General features: G+C 42.4%; 1 protein-coding gene across 1 annotated transcript; it reads left to right on the forward strand.

The window, feature by feature from the left end:
• The first annotated feature begins 6,288 nt into the window (after positions 1-6,288).
• Positions 6,289-7,450, forward strand: LOC103667376 (olfactory receptor 139). The gene has a single exon (XM_008695528.2). It carries the CDS (start codon positions 6,503-6,505, stop codon positions 7,448-7,450), a length of 948 nt encoding a protein of 315 aa, XP_008693750.1. The 5' UTR covers positions 6,289-6,502.
• The last annotated feature ends 14,809 nt before the right edge of the window (positions 7,451-22,259 follow it).

Genomic DNA, 22,259 nt, shown 5'->3' on the forward strand with positions numbered 1-22,259 from the left:
TACCAATACGGCCGACATGCATAATCTCAAAAGGATTACGCTAATCAAATGAATCCAGTTACAAAAAGTCTATGTACTATATGAGTTATGACAGTCTGAAAAAGGCAAAAACATAGGGACAGACATCAGGCCAGAGGCTGCCATGGGCTATGGTGTAGAAAGGGGATTGTCTGCAAGGGGGCAGAAGGGAACTGTTTGGAGTCGTCAAAATGTCTTATATATTGATGGAGATGGCAGATATGCGATTGTGTATTTTATCAAAATTCATCAAAATTTACAATTGAAATTATACATTAGTTAATCCAACTCTTTAAAGTTATACCTTAAAAAACCCAATGTGAGAAATAAATGAGAGAAAAAGTACCAGGATCCGCTTAGTGGGGGCCCTGCCTGAGCCCCAGCACAGCCCCACTCTCGGGCCTTGGCAAATCATCTAAGCCCTCTGGACGTATTTCCATCTGTAACATGGTGACCTTTCCTCCTTTCTTGGAAACATTAGGAGCCTGGAATGATGTCACAAATCTAATATTTCTTTAATAGAATCTAAAATACTAAGCAGATGAGAGAAACCCTTAAGGACTGAGGTTGCTTTTCTGGCTGTGGCTGCTGGTGCAATCCCTGAGAGAGTTAATTTTTAGGGCCTCTAGGGGCTTGTTAGCAGCCAAATAGAGAGAGCACCAGGACAGACTCTCTGGGCTCCTGCCTCACACCTTTTATAAGCCTTCAGGGACAGGCCAAGTTGGGTCAGCTTAGCACTCACCCTCTTCTCTACAAGGCCCCAGCCAGGAGTAGTACTCAGAGTACTCATAGAAAGGTAAGCCCACCTGAGACTTCCCACTGCTCCAGAGCTCCTAGTTTCCTTCCATCTTGAGGAGGGGTGGCTGGAGATCATTCGTGGTCTTCATATGGCTTTTTCCTTGTGGATAGAGCAAAGAACCAAATGATGCTTGGATTCAGGGAAGGTAGGGAAATATCATGGTGAGGTTTTCCACTCTGAGTGACTGAAAGATCGAAGGTCAGAGCTGGCAAATAGAGGGACATCAGAGGGAACTGACTGGGGTAAAGAGTGGCGGAAAGAAGGGTCTGGAAGAGCCAAGGAGGCTATTTAGGTTGGTCAGGGTAGAGTAGCCTGTATTTACAGAATCTCATACTTTTAAGTAAACCTGGAGATAATGCAGTAGCCCCTTTCATATTACAGAAGGAAAAAGGGATGGATGGACGAATGGACGGATAGACAGAGAAATAGATGGGTAATGGCAAGGGCCGTGGGAAGCAACAAGGGCTGGCAGAAAAAGAACACGTCTCCATTCAGAACAAACGCTTGCATACGTGACCTTTGACAAATTTTTTGAGCCTCACCTTTCTCATTTGTAAAATGATTACCTATCTTCAAGAATGTTTGCAAAGTTTAAATGTAACATATAATGTAGTGACATATAATTGAGTATATGTATTTATGTAAACATTAGCTTTCTGTTTTATTTTTTTTATTCCTTCTTTTCTCCCTCCATCCCTATCTGCTTTTTCCCCTTTTTTCCTTTCTCCAAGATCCCAATGTTAGTAGGAACTCATTTATAACACAAATAACAAAAGCACCTGGACTCCAACTCCACAGCTCTTTCAACAGTGCTGAGTTGTCAGCCTTGTAAACCAGAAGAATGAGAGAGGGAGAGACAGAGAGAAGGAAGAAGAAGGGGGTCTGGAGAGAGAGAGAGTGGGAGATTAACTGTGCATGGCTTTGTGGAGAGAAAGAACTACATATAGCAAATGGGAACAGGGAACTTGAGGGGAATTGGCCCTTGTATGAATAGGCAGGGTGGGAGACGATTGGAGAAGTGGGGAGTGGACAAATGCATCCAGAATGAAAGACATTGCTGCTGCTCAGAGCAAGAATGAACTATGCACAAGAATGTGCTATGTGACACTGGGCTGTGTCACTGCTATGATTTCAAACCCAGACCAGGCTTGCCTTAATATTAAGCTAGGAAAATCCATCTGTGAGGACATTTCCTATGGTGACGAGAGATTCCTACAAATATCCTCTCTCTTCTCACCAAATAACCTGCATCCACAAATTGCCTCTCCCAGAGGTTGCAGGTCTTGGGGTATTCCTTTTTTTTTTCTTTTTCTTTTTTTAGTTTCAGAGGTAAAATTTAGGGATTCATCAGTTGCATATAACACCCAGTGCTCATTACATCAAGTGCACTCCTTAATGCCCATCGCCCAATTACCCCTTCCCCCTCCACCTCCCCACCAGCCACCCTCAGTTTGTTTCCTAGAATTCAGCATCTCTTATGGTTTGCCTTCCTTTCAATTTTCATCTTATTTTATTTTTCCTTCCCTTCCTGTATGTTCATCTGTTTTGTTTCTTAAATTCCACATATGAGTGAAATCATATGGTATTTGTCTGTCTCTGACGGACTTATTTCGTTTAGCATAATACCCCCTAGTTCCAGTTATATCTTTGCAAATGGCAAGATTTCATTTTTTATGGCTGCATAATATTTCTCTCTCTCTCTCTCTCTCTCTCTCTCTCTCTCTGTGTATCTGTATACACTCTATCATCTATCTATCTATCTATCTATCTATCTATCTATCTATCTATCATCTATCTATCTATCATCTACTATCTATCATCATCTATACCACATCTTCTTTATTCGTCTGTCAATGGACTTCTGGGCTATTTCCATAGTTTGGCTGTTGTGGACAATGCTGTTATAAACACTGGGGTGCATGTGCCCCTTCAAATCACTATGTTTGTATCCTTTGGATAAACACCTAGCAATGCAATTGCTGGGTCATAGAGCAGCTCTATTTTTTAATTTTTGAGGCACCTCCACCCTGTTTTCCAGAGTGGCTGCGCCAGCTTGCATTCTGTTGGGGTAGTCTTGATGGGTCCCCCTGCCACCTTTGACCAGACTCCCAGCTCGGTCCCTCACTATCTGCCTAAACATGGACGAATTACCTTACCTCTTCGTGCCTCAGTTTCCTTCCTGTAAAATGGGAATTATAATAGTATCTACTTCATAGGATTATTTCAGATCAAATGAGGTAATATATGTAAAATACTTGAAACAGTGCTTGACACACAGTAAGATCTAATTAAATCTCAGTTGTTATTATTACTTCCCTTATAGATTTCTGTGTGGATTGAATGAGGTAAAACATTAAAGTAACTTGGGTAGAAAGTGCTTGATAACTGTTACCTGTCACTGGCTGTCACTCCAACCCCAGCACCTACAGGAAACACTCCTGTCACTTGTAAGCTAACTTCAAATGCCACACTTTGCTGCGTCTCCCCAGCACCAGGTGAGAGATTGTATGCATGGGACAAACTCAGAAGAGAAGAAATTTATCTTCTCCAATCATGCAATAGGAAGAAATGAACCACGAGGAAGGGATTATTGCCCATTTGCTTTTTATGGAATTAAGGCAAGAAGGGCTCAGAGAAACCTTTTGGCTCCTTCATCCAGCAGCAAGCGCTGCCTTCTAGTCTCTGCACAGCAGACCCCCTTGGTGGCCAAACGAAATGCCTCCAGCCCCACGAAAACCAACACCTGACCTCAGAGGGAAATGAGATGGGTAGTATGTGTGGGGAAGAATCCTGCTATTGTGTGGAGGTCTTTTTCCTATGCTTTTCAACACAGAGTAGCAGAGATTCTGTTCTTTCTCTCGTATTTCAGTAAAAGGAGAAATCTCCTTGTTGTGAGCAAGCCCCCTTTCATTATTAAGGAAATTTAACTTGCCCTTCTTAGCTGTTGCTGCAGGTCTTGTCTCCATCAGTCTGGGATGGCTCCTGTCCAGGTCCTCTGTTTCCTGAAGCCCAGGGAGCTCAGGCCTTCAAATTCCCCAGTCTCCTCCCACCAGTTCAGCTGAGAGCTCGCTTATTCACAGGTCCTTCTGATCCAGGTAGGCAGCCAGTCAACCTGTCTTAGAACTCCACATTCAAGAGTCCTTTTCCCCAACTACGCTGTGATTTCCTTGAAGGCGAGAACACCTTTCCTCCTTACATAACACCCAGACATGAAAGCTGTATTTGACAGAGAAACCGTGATCCCTGCCCTACCTCCAGCATTCTGGAAGGGCATATCCAGGAGACATGTAACTCCTGCTTAGGGCAAAGGATGCATTGTCACTCTGCTCTGTGTCTGAGTGTAGCCCTCGGTAGAGCCAAAGTTTGTCTAAGACTGAAGTTGTGATAGAAAACATAACCCAAGTGTATAGTGTCTGAGGGGTTGGTGGCTGGCTTCCCACCGTGGGGATCAGTGGTGATCCCAGGTGGGAGGTCGGTTCTGGAAAGGAAGGCATAACCTCTGAGATGCTAGCAGTCTTCTTTCTCCCACTGAGGGTCAGCATTGGCCCAACAGAGTTTGAGCCCAACAGACTGCCAACAGTCTTCAAAGGAAAGGGTAGGATGGAGGAGCCAGGGGTGGTGTAGAGTCTCCTGGTAGCCTATTAGCATAATCTACAGTCTTTGTCTTGTGCTATTGATTTTGAGTGGCCCTCCAGTGTGACTTTGGGGAAGCTACTCCTTGTAATGGTTCAGTTCCCCTCCCCTTTCTCTATATACAAGTGCTAGAATGATCCAGGTTATTAATTGTCTCATCAGAGGAGGGGAAAATCAATTAAAAACTGGGGTGCATAAGGAGGACTTCCTTGAGATGATGGGACAATGACCCAGGACTGAGCCTTGAAAGATGGAGTTTTGATGTGTGGAATGGAAGAGTGTTCTAGTTAGAAAGAAGCATTAGCACAGTCATGGACAAAGGGTGGCCTAGCAGAGCAAGAGTCCAGCAGAATGGGGGCGCCTTGGTGGCACAGCAGTTAAGCGTCTGCCTTCAGCTCAGGGCGTGATCCCGGCGTTATGGGATCGAGCCCCACATCAGGCTCCTCCAGTATGAGCCTGCTTCTTCCTCTCCCACTCCCCCTGCTGTGTTCCCTCTCTCGCTGGCTGTCTCTATCTCTGTTTAATAAATAAATAAAATCTTAAAAAAAAAAAGAGTCCAGCAGAAGGGACCCCCAAAGTTACCTTTCCAGAGCTACTTATGCAGTCATATCAAAGAACATTTGACATCATGGGTTCAATCCTCAGTTGTCCAGGCACTTGTTGGGTAAACCAAACTGCTACCATGTGCAATTGAGTGGAAACTAGCTAAATGTTCTCTGGGACTTCAACTCCCCTCCTTTCCCTCGGAAAAGCTCCTGATCTCTGACCCTACCCCCTACAAAATCATCAGTCTTCCCCATATCCCTTAATAGCAACTCCAGTTGCTCAGGCCAAGAATCTTGGAATCAGGGGCGCCTGGGTAGCGCAGTCGTTAAGCGTCTGCCTTTGGCTCAGGGCGTGATCCCGGTGTTCTGGGATTGAGTCCTACATCGGGCTCCTCCGCTGGGAGCCTGCTGCTTCCTCTCCCGCTCCCCCTGCTTGTGTTCCCTCTCTCGCTGGCTGTCTCTCTGTCACATAAATAAATGAAATCTTTAAAAAAAAAAGAATCTTGGAATCATCCCTGTACCTTCTTTTTCTCTCATACCTCATGCCCAATATGTTAGTTCCACCACCAAAATATATGCAGAATCTTACTAGTTAACAAATAGACAATTATTGAATAGAAGAATGGATGGGTGGATGGATGGGATCTTGACTTCTTTGAATAGCTGTGGTGAGACCTGAAGACTTAGGAATATGTTTCCTCTCTTTGTCACACACAATGTCATTTATAAAGAATCAGTAACAACATGTCCAAGTTCTGTAAGAGGCTGTACAATGTTAAAGTGTGGATTTGGGGAGTCAGACAGTCTTGGGTTTGAGGACTGGGCTACTTACTTAACTTTTAAAAACCTCAGTGTCCTGATTGTATAGATACAAATAGCAGTTGCCCCATAGAGTTCTGTGAAAATTAAATAAGAAAATTAATATGAAGTTCTTAGCACAATACTCACAGTTTACGCTTTAAAAATATTGTCAGTGCTTTCTTAAATTGCCTTCACGTCTTCCATATTTAGCCTCTGAGTATTTCTGTACTTTGGTCTGCTCCTTGCTCCTTCCTTTGCTCACTCTCTCTTGCATCTCTTTTTGATTTCGTGAGTTCTCATCCTCCTACCTTTTTTTATGTTGTTGCTACTCTCCTACGTTCTGCTTTCTAGAACCTCATACATTCATCTATTCATTGAGCTAGTCAGAACTGCTATTTAGTCACTATACACCGATACAATCTTAATAGCTATTAAAATGTTGTGAAATAGCCAGTGTCCTGTACCCCAGAGGAGTTTCTTCTGCTCCAGCCCCTTCCCTGGCATTCCCTGGATCAAAGCCTGAAACAGTAATCAAAGAGTTCATGTCTGGCATCATGGGGCCTCCAGGAGACTACTCAAGTCTAGGCTGGTAGGTGCTCACGCCACATTCCCCAACACCCAGTAGCCTCAGATTAGGTGCCTACCACGTGTCTCTCTCCCCTTTTGGCAGGTTCAGGTGTCCCACTACAGAACTCAGCAGCAGCCTATGGAGCCAGGTGCCTGGGGGAACAGGACAACTGTCACTGAGTTCATCCTTCTTGGCCTCACAGAAAACATAACACTGCAACCCATCCTTTTTGTCGCCTTCCTCTTTGCCTATGTAGTCACCATCGGAGGCAACCTTAGCATCCTGGCTGCCATCTTTGTGGAGCCCAAACTCCACACGCCCATGTACTACTTCCTGGGGAATCTGTCTCTGCTGGACATTGGATGTGTCACTGTCACTGTCCCTCCAATGCTAGCATGTCTCCTGGCCCACCAGTGCAGAGTCCCCTATGCTGCCTGCATTTCACAGCTCTTCTTTTTCCATCTCCTGGCTGGTGTGGACTGTCACCTCCTGACGGCCATGGCCTACGACCGCTACCTGGCCATCTGCCAGCCCCTCACCTACAGCACCCGCATGAGCCGGGAAGTCCAGGGAGCCCTGGTGGCCATTTGCTGCACCGTCTCTTTTATCAACGCTCTCACTCACACAGTGGCTGTATCTGTGCTTGACTTCTGTGGCCCTAATGTGGTCAACCACTTCTACTGCGACCTCCCACCCCTTTTCCAGCTCTCCTGCTCCAGCACCCACCTCAATGGGCAGCTGCTTTTTGTGGGGGCCACGTTCATGGGGGTGTTCCCCATGATCCTCATCTCAGTGTCCTATGCCCACGTCACAGCTGCAGTGCTACGAATCCGTTCGGCAGAGGGGAGGAAGAAGGCCTTCTCCACGTGTGGCTCCCACCTCACTGTGGTCTGTATCTTTTATGGAACTGGCTTCTTCAGTTACATGCGTCTGGGCTCGGTGTCAGCGTCAGATAAGGACAAGGGGATTGGGATCCTCAATACTATCCTTAGCCCCATGCTGAACCCGGTCATCTACAGCCTCCGGAACCCTGATGTGCAGGGTGCCCTGAAACGGGTGCTGATGGGGAAGCGGCCACCTGAATGAGAAGGCCGAGCATCAACATGGCACCCCCCACCCGGCCGAGCACCCCCTGACTTTCTCACGCTGAAGGTGTGGCTGTGGGCAGCAGGTATCTTTAGGGGTGGGTTGAAGGATAGCAGGAAAGTAGATGGTATGGACCAGAGTAGAATATGGTTTACCTTGGACTGGGGAGACAAGCTAAAGCTGGTAGAAGATGGATTAAAGACAGGTGGGAGATAATTATAATGTGGGTCAGGAAATGAGACACAGATTAGCTATTTTTTTAATTTAATGAGTGTTCAATTGAAATATGTTTAAAATGCTAATAAAAGCAAAATGTTTGCACCCTCCACCTGCCTTTTAAGATAAAACATATTTGTACTAGAGTATGGGGTGTGGTTCTTAAAGATTCTTCTTCAGGATATAAACCCAGGACTGTGAACTAAATTGGGGTTTGACACAGCCCAGGAATCAGGTGTTAGGACCTGCCGGCATCTTCTTCAGAGCAACATGATCAAATACCTCTTTCTGCAGCTGGTGTCCCCATCCTGAGTAGTCATGAGGGGGACACCACATTTTCATGTCTGTGTGTGGGCTGACTCACAACTCCTGCACCAAAACATGCAGATGGGTAGCACATGTTTCAGGAGAAGCAGCGCCCAGGGTAGTAAGGTGGTGGTGTTCTTTTTAACTGGCAAAAATACACTGATACACAATGGGCATCCTGTTTAATATGTGTAGATACTTAGTAAAGGTAAGGAAGGAAAGGAAAATAGAGGGAGATAGTGTTTGTTACCAGTGAATGAGTATTGGAAACCAGGATTTTACCAAAAGGGCAAAGCTAAGGCAATCCAGAGAAGGATGGTGAATAGAACAATAGCCCATTTCACGGGCTGTCATGGCCATTTCTGGAATTTTTTCTATGAACCATTTCAAACACTTCCTGGCCCAAAAGTTGGAAGTCTGAGAAGAGTGACTTGACTTGGCGTGCTTATTAATTGCTTGGGAAGGGCAGCATGGAACCCTGAGGAATATTTCCCAATCAAATGGATCTATAGTTTTTCTCCAAATCCAGCCACCTACCAGGTCCTGCTGAACAGTCTCAAACATTCTCAGGGTAGCCCCCCTGCGGACAGCTGCTTCCTGATTCAGCCCTGTGCCATCCAGTCCCACGGGGCTCCCGCAGTGGCCTCTGCGCCTGTGCCCCTCCTCACTCACTGCTCCCCACACCTGCCAGGTTAACCCGCTGGAGCTATGTCTGTCCCATGTCATTCCACCCTGAAAGGCCACTGATTTCTTTCTGAGCACCACATCACATCCAGAGCTCCATGGTGTGCACGGGCCTCCCTCCGTCATCTCTTCCTGCCTCTCCTCTCAGTCTTTACCTCTTAGCCACAGCCTCTCCCTCAGGGAGGGCTTCTCCTTGCTACGAGACTCCTCTGGAACACTGTGCCCTGCCAGCAAGACACCATCATCATCTTTTCCGCATTCCCTGCAGCTTCTTCTGCTCTCCCCAATACATTATAAGCTCCTGAAAGACAGGAACCATTTTTAATATTAGACTGTGTCCTCCAAACACCCAGCATAGTGCTGAGTACAGAAAACAATCTTGCAGACTGATGAACTGATAAGAGGAAGCATGACCTATGAAAAGAAATTTGTTTTCTACATGGGAGGTCAGTGAAACTGCTAGATGTTTTCAAAATGCCAAGGGAGCCCGGTAACCTGCGTGGTGTCCAGTGGTGGCAGTGCGGCTCCAGGCCCAGAGCCTCTCTCTCTCTCTGTGTCCTGCCGCTGACGGGCCAGGGCCGAAGGAGACGGCTGGAGGCCTCGGTAGCCGCTCAGGACCAGGCGGCCCAAGGCCGGGTGCGTTCAGGGTCACCAGGCATTCAGGCCCAAGGTGTGTTCTCTGCATCTTCCGGCTTCACGAACCAAGTCCACAGTGCTATTTGCAAACGAGGGTAAGGTGCTTCTTCGATTTTGGGGTGCCAAATTAATACAAGCCCTGGCAACAGTCTGAAAGAACCCATAATTCAGTAAAACGTTGTTGTCAAATGCGCTAGTTTCATGAACTTACTCTGATGAAGAAATGTTGGACAACTTTTGGTGAAATGAAAGTACTATGCACATTTCTAGGCCCCCCCCAACAATACCCCAAAGTGTCCAATATTAGGGATATATAAAGATATAAAAGGAAAAGGGGGGAAAATCCTTTCTTTTGATGAAATAAAGACAATCACTGAATTTGACGACACGGGAGCAGCTTTCCGGAGAGCTGTGACCCATGTTATGTCTCCTCAAAACTGAGAGAAAGTGCCCGAAGCTAGAGCCGAAGCGTCTCCTTCCTGCAGAGAACGAGGAAGAGAGCGTTTAGGCAGCACGCGCGGAGCGTGGCCGGGCTGTGAAGTCCCGTGGCACCCAGAGCCAGGGTGCACTTACTATCGGCACATTACAGAGGAGGGCTGAGGCTCCATAGGTCGTCATGTGTTATGACAAAGCGGCTGTCTTTCTTTAATTCACGTTCTGAAGTGAATAGTTCGTCTTAGGACTACTCTTAGGTATTGTGAATATTGTTATTGCCCCGAAGTCATTTCATGTTTCTGAAAGCTGCTTCTCCCGCAGCGAAATCTGAAGTGATGGCTTTTAACTCTGCTACACAAATATGGATAGGTGTACAGCATCTATTGCTAAATTTAGAAAGTGACGATAATGTGATACGTGTATGCGTATGGGGCAAAAAAATCGCAGACAACAAGCCCCAGGCTGCAGATGGTGATTCCCTCCATGGAGGAGGGTAGGACTGGGGACAGCTGTGCGAAGTGGAGAAGCACTTTGTTTTATCCTATGTACTTATACTTGGAAGGTTTTCACTGGGTTTTGTAATTTAAAAAACAAACACGGGGCTCCTGGTTCACTCAGTCAGTTACGTGTCCACCTTCTGCTCAGGTCATGATCCCAGGGTCCTGGGATCAAGTCCTGCGTCGGGCTCCCTGCTCCGTGGGGAGCCTTCTCCTCCCTCCCATTTGTGCCCTCTCTTGCTCTCTCTTGCCATCTCTCTCTCTCAAATAAATAAATAAAATCTTTAAAAAAAATTTTAAAAAAACCCCAAAAGTTATTCATTTATTTATTTGAATTCAATTAGCCTAGTTATAGTACATCATTAATTTTTGATACAAGTTCAATGATTCATTAGTTGAGTATAACACCAAGTTCTCATTATATCACATGCCCTCCTTAATACCCATCACCCGGTTACCCCATCCCCTCACCCCCCACCCTTCCCCCAACCCTCAGTTTTTTCCCCCGGGGTCAAGGGTATCATATGGTTTGTCTCCCTCTCTGATTTCTCCCATTCCGTTTTCCCTCCTCCCCCTATGGTCCTCGGCACTAGTCTTCATGTTCCACATGAGTGCAACCATATGACATTGTGTGTCAGAGAAACACAATTATCAGAAAATAAATCAATTCTAAAAAGTACTAATGGTGACAGTGTGGAGTCGTGAGGGCAAGGTCAACTGATGTGTTCCAGATCTCATCAGTTACTTTGTGAACCTTTGAGGACATCCAGGATCCATGTGTCAAGCGCAGCAGGTGTCGTTTTATACACACTGGGCATCTACACACGCACTTGGAGATGCTTTCATATACCCCCATGAGGCCTCCTTCCCCACATCTATCCTACCATCCAGAGGCTTACTCATTTGTCCAGCATAGGACAGGTACTCTCAGGACTCAAGAGAATTATAACAGGAGTTCGTTTTCTCTTATTATTCTATTAGCACATAACAGTATTTAGAAAGCACTTTGAAATCTGTGTGCATTTGAATATTGCAACCACATAGTTGAGTGTCACCCACAACCAGGTCCAGGATTGCACAGCAAGAAGGCCCGTTTCTATTATCCTCACTTTGCAGATAAAAACAAAAACAAAAACAACCCAAAGGTACAAACAGGCTAAGTGATTTTCCAGAGGCCACAGACTTAGTACGTAGGGCAGGCTCCAAGTGCCAGCTCCTGGCTCAGTGTCTTTGCCTCCCTCCCCTTCTGCTTCTAGTAAATAAAAAGGAATTCAAAGCTAAACACTGATACTGACTCTAGGTACAGTGAGTCGCAGAAATGGAAAGGACCAATTACTTCAAGCGCAGTGGAACTGTGATGGGTACAAGTCGGTTCTTGGTATCTAGCAACTGGAGAGATGCCCAGATTGGGGGTGTAGCAGGGGGGCAGGCAGAGACACGAAGGCCAGGGTGCAAACAATAACTGAAACAGAAAGAGGAGAGCTTGGGAAGGAATCTTGGAACATCAGCTAGAAAATAATAAACCTCATTTTCTGAGTTTATGTTTGCCGGATCTGGGGAGATAATGATATCAGGGCCTAAAAGACTTCAGACCTTTATTTGGTACTGAGACGTAGTTGTCCAGACCAAGATACGAGGAAAACAAATACGAAGCAAGCATCTTCTATGTACCGGGCAGCAAGCTGAGAAGCCCATGCTCCTAGTCGAATTGACTCAGCTGTGGTCAAGTGGAGACAGCACGGGACTGAGAAGTCGGGAGACCAGGCTTTGGGGTTAGTACTGCTACCAGCTAGCTGTCTAACACTGGGCGGGCCAGTTCCTCTCTGTGGGCCCTAATTTTCTCATCAATGAAATGGGACTCACAAGATGCACTTCAAATGATTATTCTGAAGATTAAATGGATTGAAATACAGAATTATTGAGTTGACCAGCGCAGTGTGAAGGTGATGTTGAAGTCCCTGGGTTTCCAGCAGAAGGCATTGCCATAGAGTTTGTGCCCTTCCTCTTCTATGGACCAGAGCAGGGATTTCCCCCTTAAAACTCCAGCTTTCCCAGCTGGTACTATATCCTTTTTACTGCGCTGGCCCTCACCTCCCTTGAATGAGCTGATGACGGACTTAGTCCTGTGGAAGCTGCCCCACGCCGTGGGGACTGGGAGGGAGCGTGATGAATCTCCTGGGCCCCCAAACACCTCAGGATCTCTTGCTCTGTTCACAAGAGGCAACGATTGAGAAACTTTGCTAACTTCCCCAGCTCTGCAGGACCTCAGGGGTCCCACCTACCCAGCAATTTCTCTAACGAAGCTTCCCACGGAGACAGCTGGGGTCAGGATTGGGGAATGAAGTCCTTCCAGGTTCCGCAAACAGAATCTTCTAATTAGCTCCCAAATGAGAGTTCAGGATAACGCAGCCTAGGGGCTAAGGGAAAGTGGGGTTTGCTGATTGTCTTCTGCATCTCTGCTAATAAGGCCAGAGGGAAGGGATGCCCAGAGAAGATTTTCTTTCTTTTCGGTCCTTAAGTCAAAAAGAAACTAGACCTTAGGGACGATAGTGGAGGAAGCCAGTTAGTGATGGGTGGTTGCAAAGCCATCATTAGCAAGACTCATTTGCAAAGTTATGAGTAGAGGGAAGATGTGTTCAAACCGAGAATGCCTGGCCATGAGTCAGCTTCCCTGTAAACACTGGCCTCCCATTTCTTCATTTTCTATCTGATTTTCAGCATTTTTTTCTGCCACCTTCTTCACACCCAGGACTCTCCTGTTCTCCCTCTCCTCCCATCACAGCCTAGTTGTTTTCGATCCCATATTAATAAATGCATCTGCTTCGTGGTAAGGGTGCATCATTTTATAACTGCACCAGAATTTCCTTAATCAGACTCCACCTTGACCCTTTAGGTTTTTCCAGTTTTTCACTCTTAAAGGCAAGGCTTTGATATGTCTTTGCACAGCTATTTCCTTGAATAGACCATATGCATATTTTCAATACTTTTATGCATATTGACAAATTATCAATAGACAGATTGTACCATTTGACTTTTCTACCAATTCAGTGCAACCGGGTTATTTTCCTAGTCCTGACCAACCCTAGGTATTACCATTCTTGAAAATCTTTACCATGTGGTGGGTGAATCACTATTTCTCATTACTGTTTTGGTTTGTGTTTCTTTGTGAGAGAGACTGAGATTTCCTCCTTATATTAGTGCAAATATTAACTCTTTTTTATATATGCTGCAAATATTTTCCTTATTTATAATTGTGTCTCATTAATGCTACTGGTGTTTTTGATATACAGACTTTTAAATTTTCTGTAGTCAAGTATATATTTTACTTTATGACTTCTATCTTTGCTGTCACACTTGATATTATTTCCCCTATCTCAAGTTTATGTAAATATTCATCTATATTTTCTATTACTTATTTTATGGTTTTATTTTTTATACTTTATGCTCTACATTTTTACGTCTCAAATTTATTTTCACACATGAGGTGACATAGTGATACAGCTTTATTTTTTAATTCCATAGCTTAGGTCCCAAGACTATCCCAATAATTTGAAGTACCTCCTTTTGTCAAACATTGAATGTTTTTGGACACTTGGGTCTGCTTCTGGACTTCTATTCTGTTACATCATTCTGTTCGTGCCACAATGTTTCAACCACTGTAGGTTTAGAATATAGTCATTCACATCTTGTTTTAGAAATCACACATTCAGGTCACATTCTCATTGATCTCTTTCCTCCCAAATGGCCTTGATTAGTCTCAAATGTTTAAGTGTAGAATCATGTTTCTGATTGGAATCTTCTACCTTTGGAATTTTAACTAGAATATGTAAAATTTACAGATTAATTTTGGGGGAATTGACAGCTTTACAATATTATAGCTTTCCAGATAGGGACATGGTATAATCTATTGATTTATTCGAGCATTATTTCTAAAGAATTTTGAAGACTTTTAAAAATAAGAATTTCTACCTTTCTATTGTTTATTTCTAAATAAATAATAGTTTTTGTTACTATTATGAAGTAAATATTTTAATATAAGATATGAATATTTTAGGAATTTTAATACAGATTGTTAAGTTACCAACAGGAAAGTGACAGTTTCCATTTAGGAATGATCCATGTCCATTTCATCATACCATCACAAATACTGATTTTTTTGTCATTTCCAATTTGAGAGGCAAAAATTCACAGTAATTTTACTTTGATTTTTTTCTTACTAGTAAAGCAGAGTATTTTCTTCTCTCAGTTAACCATGTTTGCATTTTTCTCTTTTGTAAATTGCCTTTTATGTTCTTGGCCTATTTATCTAAGCAGATCTCAGTGTTTTCACTTCTTTTTTTCATTTTTTTCAGTTTGTGTTATATGGATTTCTAATAGGTCTTTGACAGGTAAATATATTAACCTGTTCATATTTTCTGCAAATATTTCTCCAAGTTTGTTATTTGTCTTTTAATTTGGGTAACTTTTTACATAAGTTTTTTAAAGCGTTCATGTAGTCAAATCTTTTGATCTTTTTCTTTGCGCCTTCTTCCATTCTGTGTGTTCCTAGAATGTCTACCATCATTAGCAGTTGATAAATATTTACTTATACGTACTTTTTCAATTTTGAATTTTGTATTTAACTCTAAAACCCATCCTGCATTTGCTTTGCCACATTGTGTAATATATGCATTCAAGATCTTTATTTTCCAAATGAACAATTGCCTCAACACTATTTATTGAATATTCTATTCCCTGCCCCACCTATTTGTATGCTTAATTTATGTACATACTAAATTATTATAAATCCAAAAATGTTTTTATGGTATGTGTCTTCCATTCTACAATTGTCTATTTCTGAATAAATATCACTGTATTTTTTTCATCCTCAAGACAATTTTTTAAAAAAAGATTTATTTATTTATTTATTTATTTTGAGAGAGAGAGTGGAGTAGGGGGAGGAGCAGAGGGAGAGGGAAAGCAGACTCCCCACTGAGTGCAGAGCCGGATGCAGGGCTGCATCTCAGGACTCTCAGATCATGACCAAAGCTGAAACTAAGACTCGGACACTCTGCCTAGGCCACCCAGGCTCCCCTCATCCTCAAGACAATTTTTATGACTAATTCACGAGATCCTAAAAAGAAATTTTTATAGTAGAAATGTCACTTCTTTAATGTATACACATTTCAGGGGTTTTCCACATTAATTGTTTTTGTTAATAATTTGGAGGCTTAAGATTGATTCTTGATTTTAATGTCATGATATCAATTAACATGTTCTTTTATATCTTCTTTCAGTATTTTTTAAAAAGATTTTATTTATTTATTTGCGATAGAGAGAGAGCAAGTGAGGGAGAGCATAAGCAGAGGGAGAGGCAGAGGGAAAGGGAGAAGTAGGCTCCCTGCTCCCTGCTCGATGCGGGGCTCGAGCCCAGGACCCAATATCATGACCTGAGCTGAAGGCAGACACTTAACTGACTGAGCCACCCAAGAGCCCCAGTATGTTTTTATCATTGTTATAACAACTCCTATTTATTTCCATTTATTTAGCAACTAACCAGAGACTAGGCCTTACATACATCATCTCGCTTAATCCTTACAATAAAAGTCCCATGAGACAAACGGTAGAATTTTCATTTTACAGATGAAGACAGCCCCAGCAGGAAAATTCTGACAGAATATACTCTAACATTTTATTTTTTGTCCTTTTTTTTTTTTCAGTTTGTTTAAGGGTACGCCACCTGGCTTCTCTCCATCCCCAGTTTCTCTTGGTGCCCTCAAGACGATGCATACTGCCTATCCCGCCACACCTCCTAAAGTGGATTGGAGACCAGATCAGCCAAAGAGCCGCTGGGGCTTCCAACGCATAACAAATGCTAAGACATTGCTGCAACATTTCCACTCAGAGTTCCTCATGCAACTTCTTCTTCTTCTTCTTCTTCTTCTTCTTCTTCTTCTTCTTCTTCTTCTTCTTCTTCTTCTTCTTTTAAGATTCTATCTATTTATTTGAGAGAGAGAGAGAGAGTGAGTGAAAAAGCACAAGCCAGGGGATGGGGGCGGGGAGAGGAAGAGGGAGAAGCAGGCTTCCCACTGAGCAAGAAGCCTGATGTAGGACTCGATCTCGGGACCCTGGGGTCATGACCTGAACTGAAGGCAGACGCTTAACTAACTGAGCCACCCAGGCATGCCATCATGCAACTTCTTTCACAACTGGCAAGAAGCAAACTCACTGACCATCTTGCTGAAATATGCAAAGGCCTCCAGTGTATTTCCAGTGGAAAAATTTAAAACTCTCCTTGCCAGTGCTGACCTACCTTTGATTGGTATTTTGTGACATGCATATGGAAATAAAAACATGTAACCACACTTGACATCAGGCAGATATTGGTCATCTGAATATAGTAGGTGACGTGGGCTAAAGTTCTAAAACTGAATCATTCACAGCATAGCAGTTTTAAGTGAGAATAAATGCCTTTTTCTCTTTTTTTGGTTATCTTAATTTTAAACACTTCAGAAGGGATGTGTAAGCCAGGAAAAAAAATTTAAAGCAGGTTAAAATAACTTGTATTATTTCATATGCTTCAGAGGGTTAGGTATCTGGGAGTATGTTAAGTGGGTGGTTCTGGCTCAGGGTCTTTCATGAGATTGTAGTCAAACCCTGTTGGCAGGGCTACAGACTCTGAAGACCGGACTGGAACTGGAAGCTTCTATTCATCACCATGTGGGCCTCTCCACATGGTGGGCTCTTGCCATGGCTTCTAGAGTGAGTGATGAGAGAAGGAGAGAGAGTGAGAGAGACAGAGAGAACACTGAAGACGGAAGCCACAGAACTGAATCTTGGGAGGGACATCCCATCACTTCTGTGATATTCTGTTTGTTAGAAGTGACTCATCAGGTCCAGCCCATTCTCAGGGGACAGAAATTAAGTTTTCCCTCTTGGGGGAAGGGGCATCAAAGAATTTGTGAGCCTATCAGAAAAGTATAATTTCCATACACATTTTGACAAAGCTTTAAAATCATATTCATATAAAAGCCCTCTGTTTTTAAGGAATGTAACTAGTGGTGTTCAGCTATAAATAGTGGAGGAAGCATAAAATACAAGAGAATTTTATTAGCTTGAATGACCTTTATGTTTTCTTTATCCGTTTCTACATTTTCTAATAATCTTATGATAAGCATTAATCAGCATAATAAAAAACAAATAAGCTAAAAAAAGGGAGAATTTTATTTTATTGAGTCAAAGTATGTTCAAGCAAGTACTAAATCCATTAATGGTACCCAAGGGAGAGAGACATGCAATTTTTATTAATTAAGAATTCATTCCATACTCCACAATAAATAAAATTTGAGGGAATACATAAAAATATCAATTTGAAAATATATCCAAGTATTACACTGTCTGAGAGCCCAGACTCCTGTTTAGCTGTGCTCACACTGGAGATGTCTTCTTAACTCTTCCCCCTCCTAGACTGGACAGCGTTCTCCGCAAGATCAAGAATTTGTGTATTACTTCTTGAAACTTCTCCAGAGCCAAGCACACATGGTAGCCATGAGTAAATATTCTCCGAATGAATAGATACTGCATCTCTCCTCATTCCTATCCTAACCCCTAACTCACCTCTTTCTCAGAAACAGTGGTTACTCTTCCCCTTTGATTGTATTCTGCATCTTCTGAAGATAATTATCCAAACAGCTAAACCCTGGGTTAAACTGCAGACTTGGGTTCTAATGCCTGTGTCTAACTTCATTCCTCTTTCTATCTCTAAATCCCAGCTGGATAGTTAGTTTCCAGAAAGCAAAGCACACACTTCCTCATATGAAAATCTAATGTAAAGACATTAAGAATTTGACTTACTGACCAAAATAGGCTCAGTATACCCTACCCAGTGAATCACTTTGGAGATTGCTAAGGTTTCAGTATGCTTCTTCTTGCTTTCATTTACTTGTGGCCATGGGTGATGGTGGATGTGGCAAGAGCTGCTTAGTCAAGGACCAGTTCTCAGTTACACACCAGGGTGTTTGAGAACTTGGAGGTGAAGCCAGCTCTGTGGGACAGAGTTAGCAGGACGACTATGGCCTCTTGAGGCCTCTCTTCTTCCCAAATGTCAACGTGATACTGACCTACTTCTCTGTGGTTTGCCCTAATAGTTTCCAAAACATCCCAGTAAAATGGACCCTAGAAATCAATCATTTCTACCCTGATGTGCCCATCATACTGGTTGGGAAGAAGAAGGACCTTTCTTATGAAGAATGCAGAAGTAGGAGCAGTAAAACCAAAGATATTTTAAAAGAGGACCAGAATTTTCAATACCTGAATAATAAAAGTGGCCTAGAGAGAGAGCAAAGAAAATGGGGTGGGGTGGGGTTTGGGAAGTGATATATATATTTTTAATTTCCATACCTCAAGAAAATGCCCAGGTTCAAAGCACAGTGGCTGAAAATAGATCTACCCTCAAGGCAATAATTGTGAAATTTCAAGTCACTGGGATTTCAGAGAATAGTCTACAAGCTTTCAAAGTGGGGGTGGGAGAGAAGTGAATTGTCAGTTCACATGGAAGAATAAAGATTCAGATACACTTCCACTTCTTATAATGGCAGGTGAGGTAACTTGGACTAAGCCTCCCTAACCAGACAACTATAAGAGCTGGACAAAATGCTTTTAAATATATTCTTGAAGGTATCACAGAGCTAATTTAAAAAAGTGAAGAATTGCTAGGACAGAAGCCAGAGGGAGGTGAAATCCTTTACTGAGCCCATCCAGGCTTTTTTCCTGGAGCCCTTCAGTGATTTCAGAGTGGGCAGGCTAGAAGTTCAGGATCACTCGACTCAACTGCAGGGACTGAGAGGACCTGGAGCTGTGCTATAGTCTCTGCGAGGGCCGTGTATTTTTATTTCACCCTTTGCTTTTAAAATGTAGCCTTTCTGGAAAACCCAAATAATGGGTTTCATTACACCCGGAACTCTAATCCTTTTTCCCTAGGACTTTGAAGAGTGTTAAAAGCACTTCAAAGCATATTGGGAAAGAAAAAAAGCTTTTAAAATCAATGAACCAAACACCCACCTTAAGAAGTTTAAAAAAAGGTGAACAAGTTAAGTTCAAAGAAGGAGTTGAGCAAATAATAAAGATGTGAGTTGAAATCAATAAAACAAAAAATATTATCACAGAGATCAACAAAACTACCAGTTGTTCTTTGAAAAGACTGACTAATAAAATTGATAAATCCTTAGCATTACCTCCTCCGGTCCCGTCCATGTTGCTGCAAATGTTGTGAAATCGTTCTTTCTGATAGCCGAGTAATATTCCATTGTATATATGGACCACATCTTCTTAATCCAGTCATCTGTTGAAGGGCATGTTGGCTCCTTCCACAATTTAGCTATTGTGGACAAAGCTGCTATGAACATTGGGGTGCATATGGCCCTTCTCTTCACTATGTCTGTATCTTTGGGGTAAATACCCAGTAGTGCAATGGCTGGGTCATAGGGTAGCTCAATTTTTAACTTTTTAAGGGACCTCCACACTGTTTTCCAGAGTGGCTGTACCAACTTGCATTCCCACCAACAATGTAGGAGGGATCCCCTTTCTCCACATCCTCTCCAACATTTGTTGTTTCCTGCCTTGTCAATCTTTGCCATTCTAATTGGTGTAAGGTGGTATCTCAGTGTGGTTTTGATTTGAATTTCCTTGATGGCTAATGATTTTGAACATTTTTTCATGTGTCTGTTAGCCATTTGTATGTCTTCATTGGAAAAGTGTCTGTTCATATCTTCTGCCCATTTTTTGATTTGATCATTTGTTAAGCGAAATAAGTCAAGCAGAGAAAGACAATTATCATATGGTTTCACTCATTTATGGAACATAAGAAGTAGGAAGATTGGTAGGAGAAGAAAGGGAAGAAGGAAGAGGGGGTAAACAGAAGGGGGAATGAACCATGAGAGACTATGGGCTCTGGGAAACAAACTGAGGGCTTTAGAGGGTTGGGAGGTTGGGGGGTCGGGATAGGCCAGTGATGGGTATTAAGAGGGCACATATTGCATGGAGCACTGGGTGTTATATGCAAGTAATGAATCATGGAACTTTACACCAAAAACTTGGGATGTACTGTATGGTGACTAACATAACATAATAAAAAATTATTATTAAAAAAAATCGATAAATCCTGGCAAGACTTATCAAGAAAAAAACAGAGAAGGCACAAAATAATCAACGTAGAGAATGAAAAGAATAGTATCACCACAGATGCTCTAACATTGAAAAGATTATGAGAGTTTATGAAAAAATTTATTCCAAAAAAGTTAAAATTTTTAGAAGAAGAAATATGAAATCTGAACAGTGTATAATTATTAAAGAAATTTAATCTTTAATGCAAAACATTTAACACACAAAAAAGCATCAGCTGAATTTCTACCAGATATTTAAGGAATAAATAATGCCAATTTTACACAATCTCCTCTAGATAATAGAAAAACAGAATTCATTCCGCAACTGTTTTATAAAACTCGAATACCTTTGATAACAGAACCTATCAAGAACATTAAAACAAAGAAAAATTCAGGCAACTGTCATCATAAACTTCATGGAAAAATCTTAAATAGATTAAGGTAAAATAAGTCAGGCATTTATAACATAGAAGCTTCAATACAACAAGATGGGTTTATTCCAGATATGCAGAGTTGACGGGCCATTCAAAGACCAGGGTAATTCACCAAATTAACAGAATAAAGGAGGAAAAAAAATCAATAGATTTTGTCATTAAATGCAGAAAAAAATGTTGGTAATATTTAAGTATCTATTCATGACAATAACATGGAAAAAGTATGAATGGGACCTACCAAAACCTACAGCAAACATCATACTTGCTATAGACTGAAGGTTTGTGTCCCTCCAAAATTCATACGTTGAAACCTAATTCTGAATGGGATGGTTTTTGAAAGTGGGGCCTTTGGGAGGTGGTCATAAGGATGGAGCCCTCATGAATGAGATTAGTGCTCTTGTAAGAGATCCCAGAGAGTCTCCCACACCTTCTGCCACGTAAGGACACAGTGACAAGACGGCTGCCTATGAGCCAGGAGGCAGGGTCCCACCAGACGTGAATTCTGCCAGTGCTTTATTCTCGTACTTCCTAGACTCTAGAACTGTGAGAAATAAATTTCTGTTGCTCATAAAGCACCCAGTCTATGGTATTCTGTTATAGCAGCCCAAACTAAGAATGTTGCAAGTTTTCCTTCTGAGATCGAAAGCAAGTGCTGTCACACTTCTATTCACCATCATCCTGGAGGTTCTTGCCAGTTTGATCAGGCAAAACAGTAATAATAGTTAAAATAATGAGAACTGGAAAGGGAGAACTCTAATTATCACTTTTCATAGATTATATATTTGTGTGTTTAGAAAATCTAGGGGCACCTGGGTAGTGCAGTCGTTAAGCGTCTGCCTTTAGCTCAGGGTGTGATCCCGGCGTTCTGGGATCAAGCCCCACATCAGGCTCCTCTACTGGGAGCCTGCTTCTTCCTCTCCCACTCCCCTGCTGTGCTCCCTCTCTCGCTGTCTGTCTGTCAAAAATAAATGGGTAAAATCTTAAAAAAAAAAAAAAAAAGAAAATCTAAAAACTGCATGACAAGCCATTACGATTAATAATTGAGATTAGTAGGATTGCTGGACACCACCTCAGCTGCACTTCTATATACCAGCAACTTACAGTTAAAACATAAAGATGAAAAGATAGCACTTACAACAGCATCAAAAATACCAAATGCCCCAAAATATAATTGATAAAAGATGTGTAAACCTGAGTAGAAAATTATACAACATAATGGAGAGAAATTTTAAAAGACCCAAATAAATGGCTATTCATGTTCATGAACTGAAAAATATAATACATGAAGAAGCAAATTCTCCCCATATTGATCTATATGTTTAATTTAATCCCAATCAAAATTTAATCCCACAACACAGGTGTGTGTTGTGCGGAGGAGGGAAGCAGGGAGACTGGAGAAACTGATTCTAAAATTTTTGTGGAAAGTGAGCTTGAAGAACAAGCTATCCATTCTCTAGTGGAT

The sequence above is a fragment of the Ursus maritimus genome, unplaced genomic scaffold (genome assembly GCF_017311325.1).
Source record: "Ursus maritimus isolate PB19 unplaced genomic scaffold, ASM1731132v1 scaffold_24, whole genome shotgun sequence".
Taxonomy (NCBI): domain Eukaryota; kingdom Metazoa; phylum Chordata; class Mammalia; order Carnivora; family Ursidae; genus Ursus; species Ursus maritimus.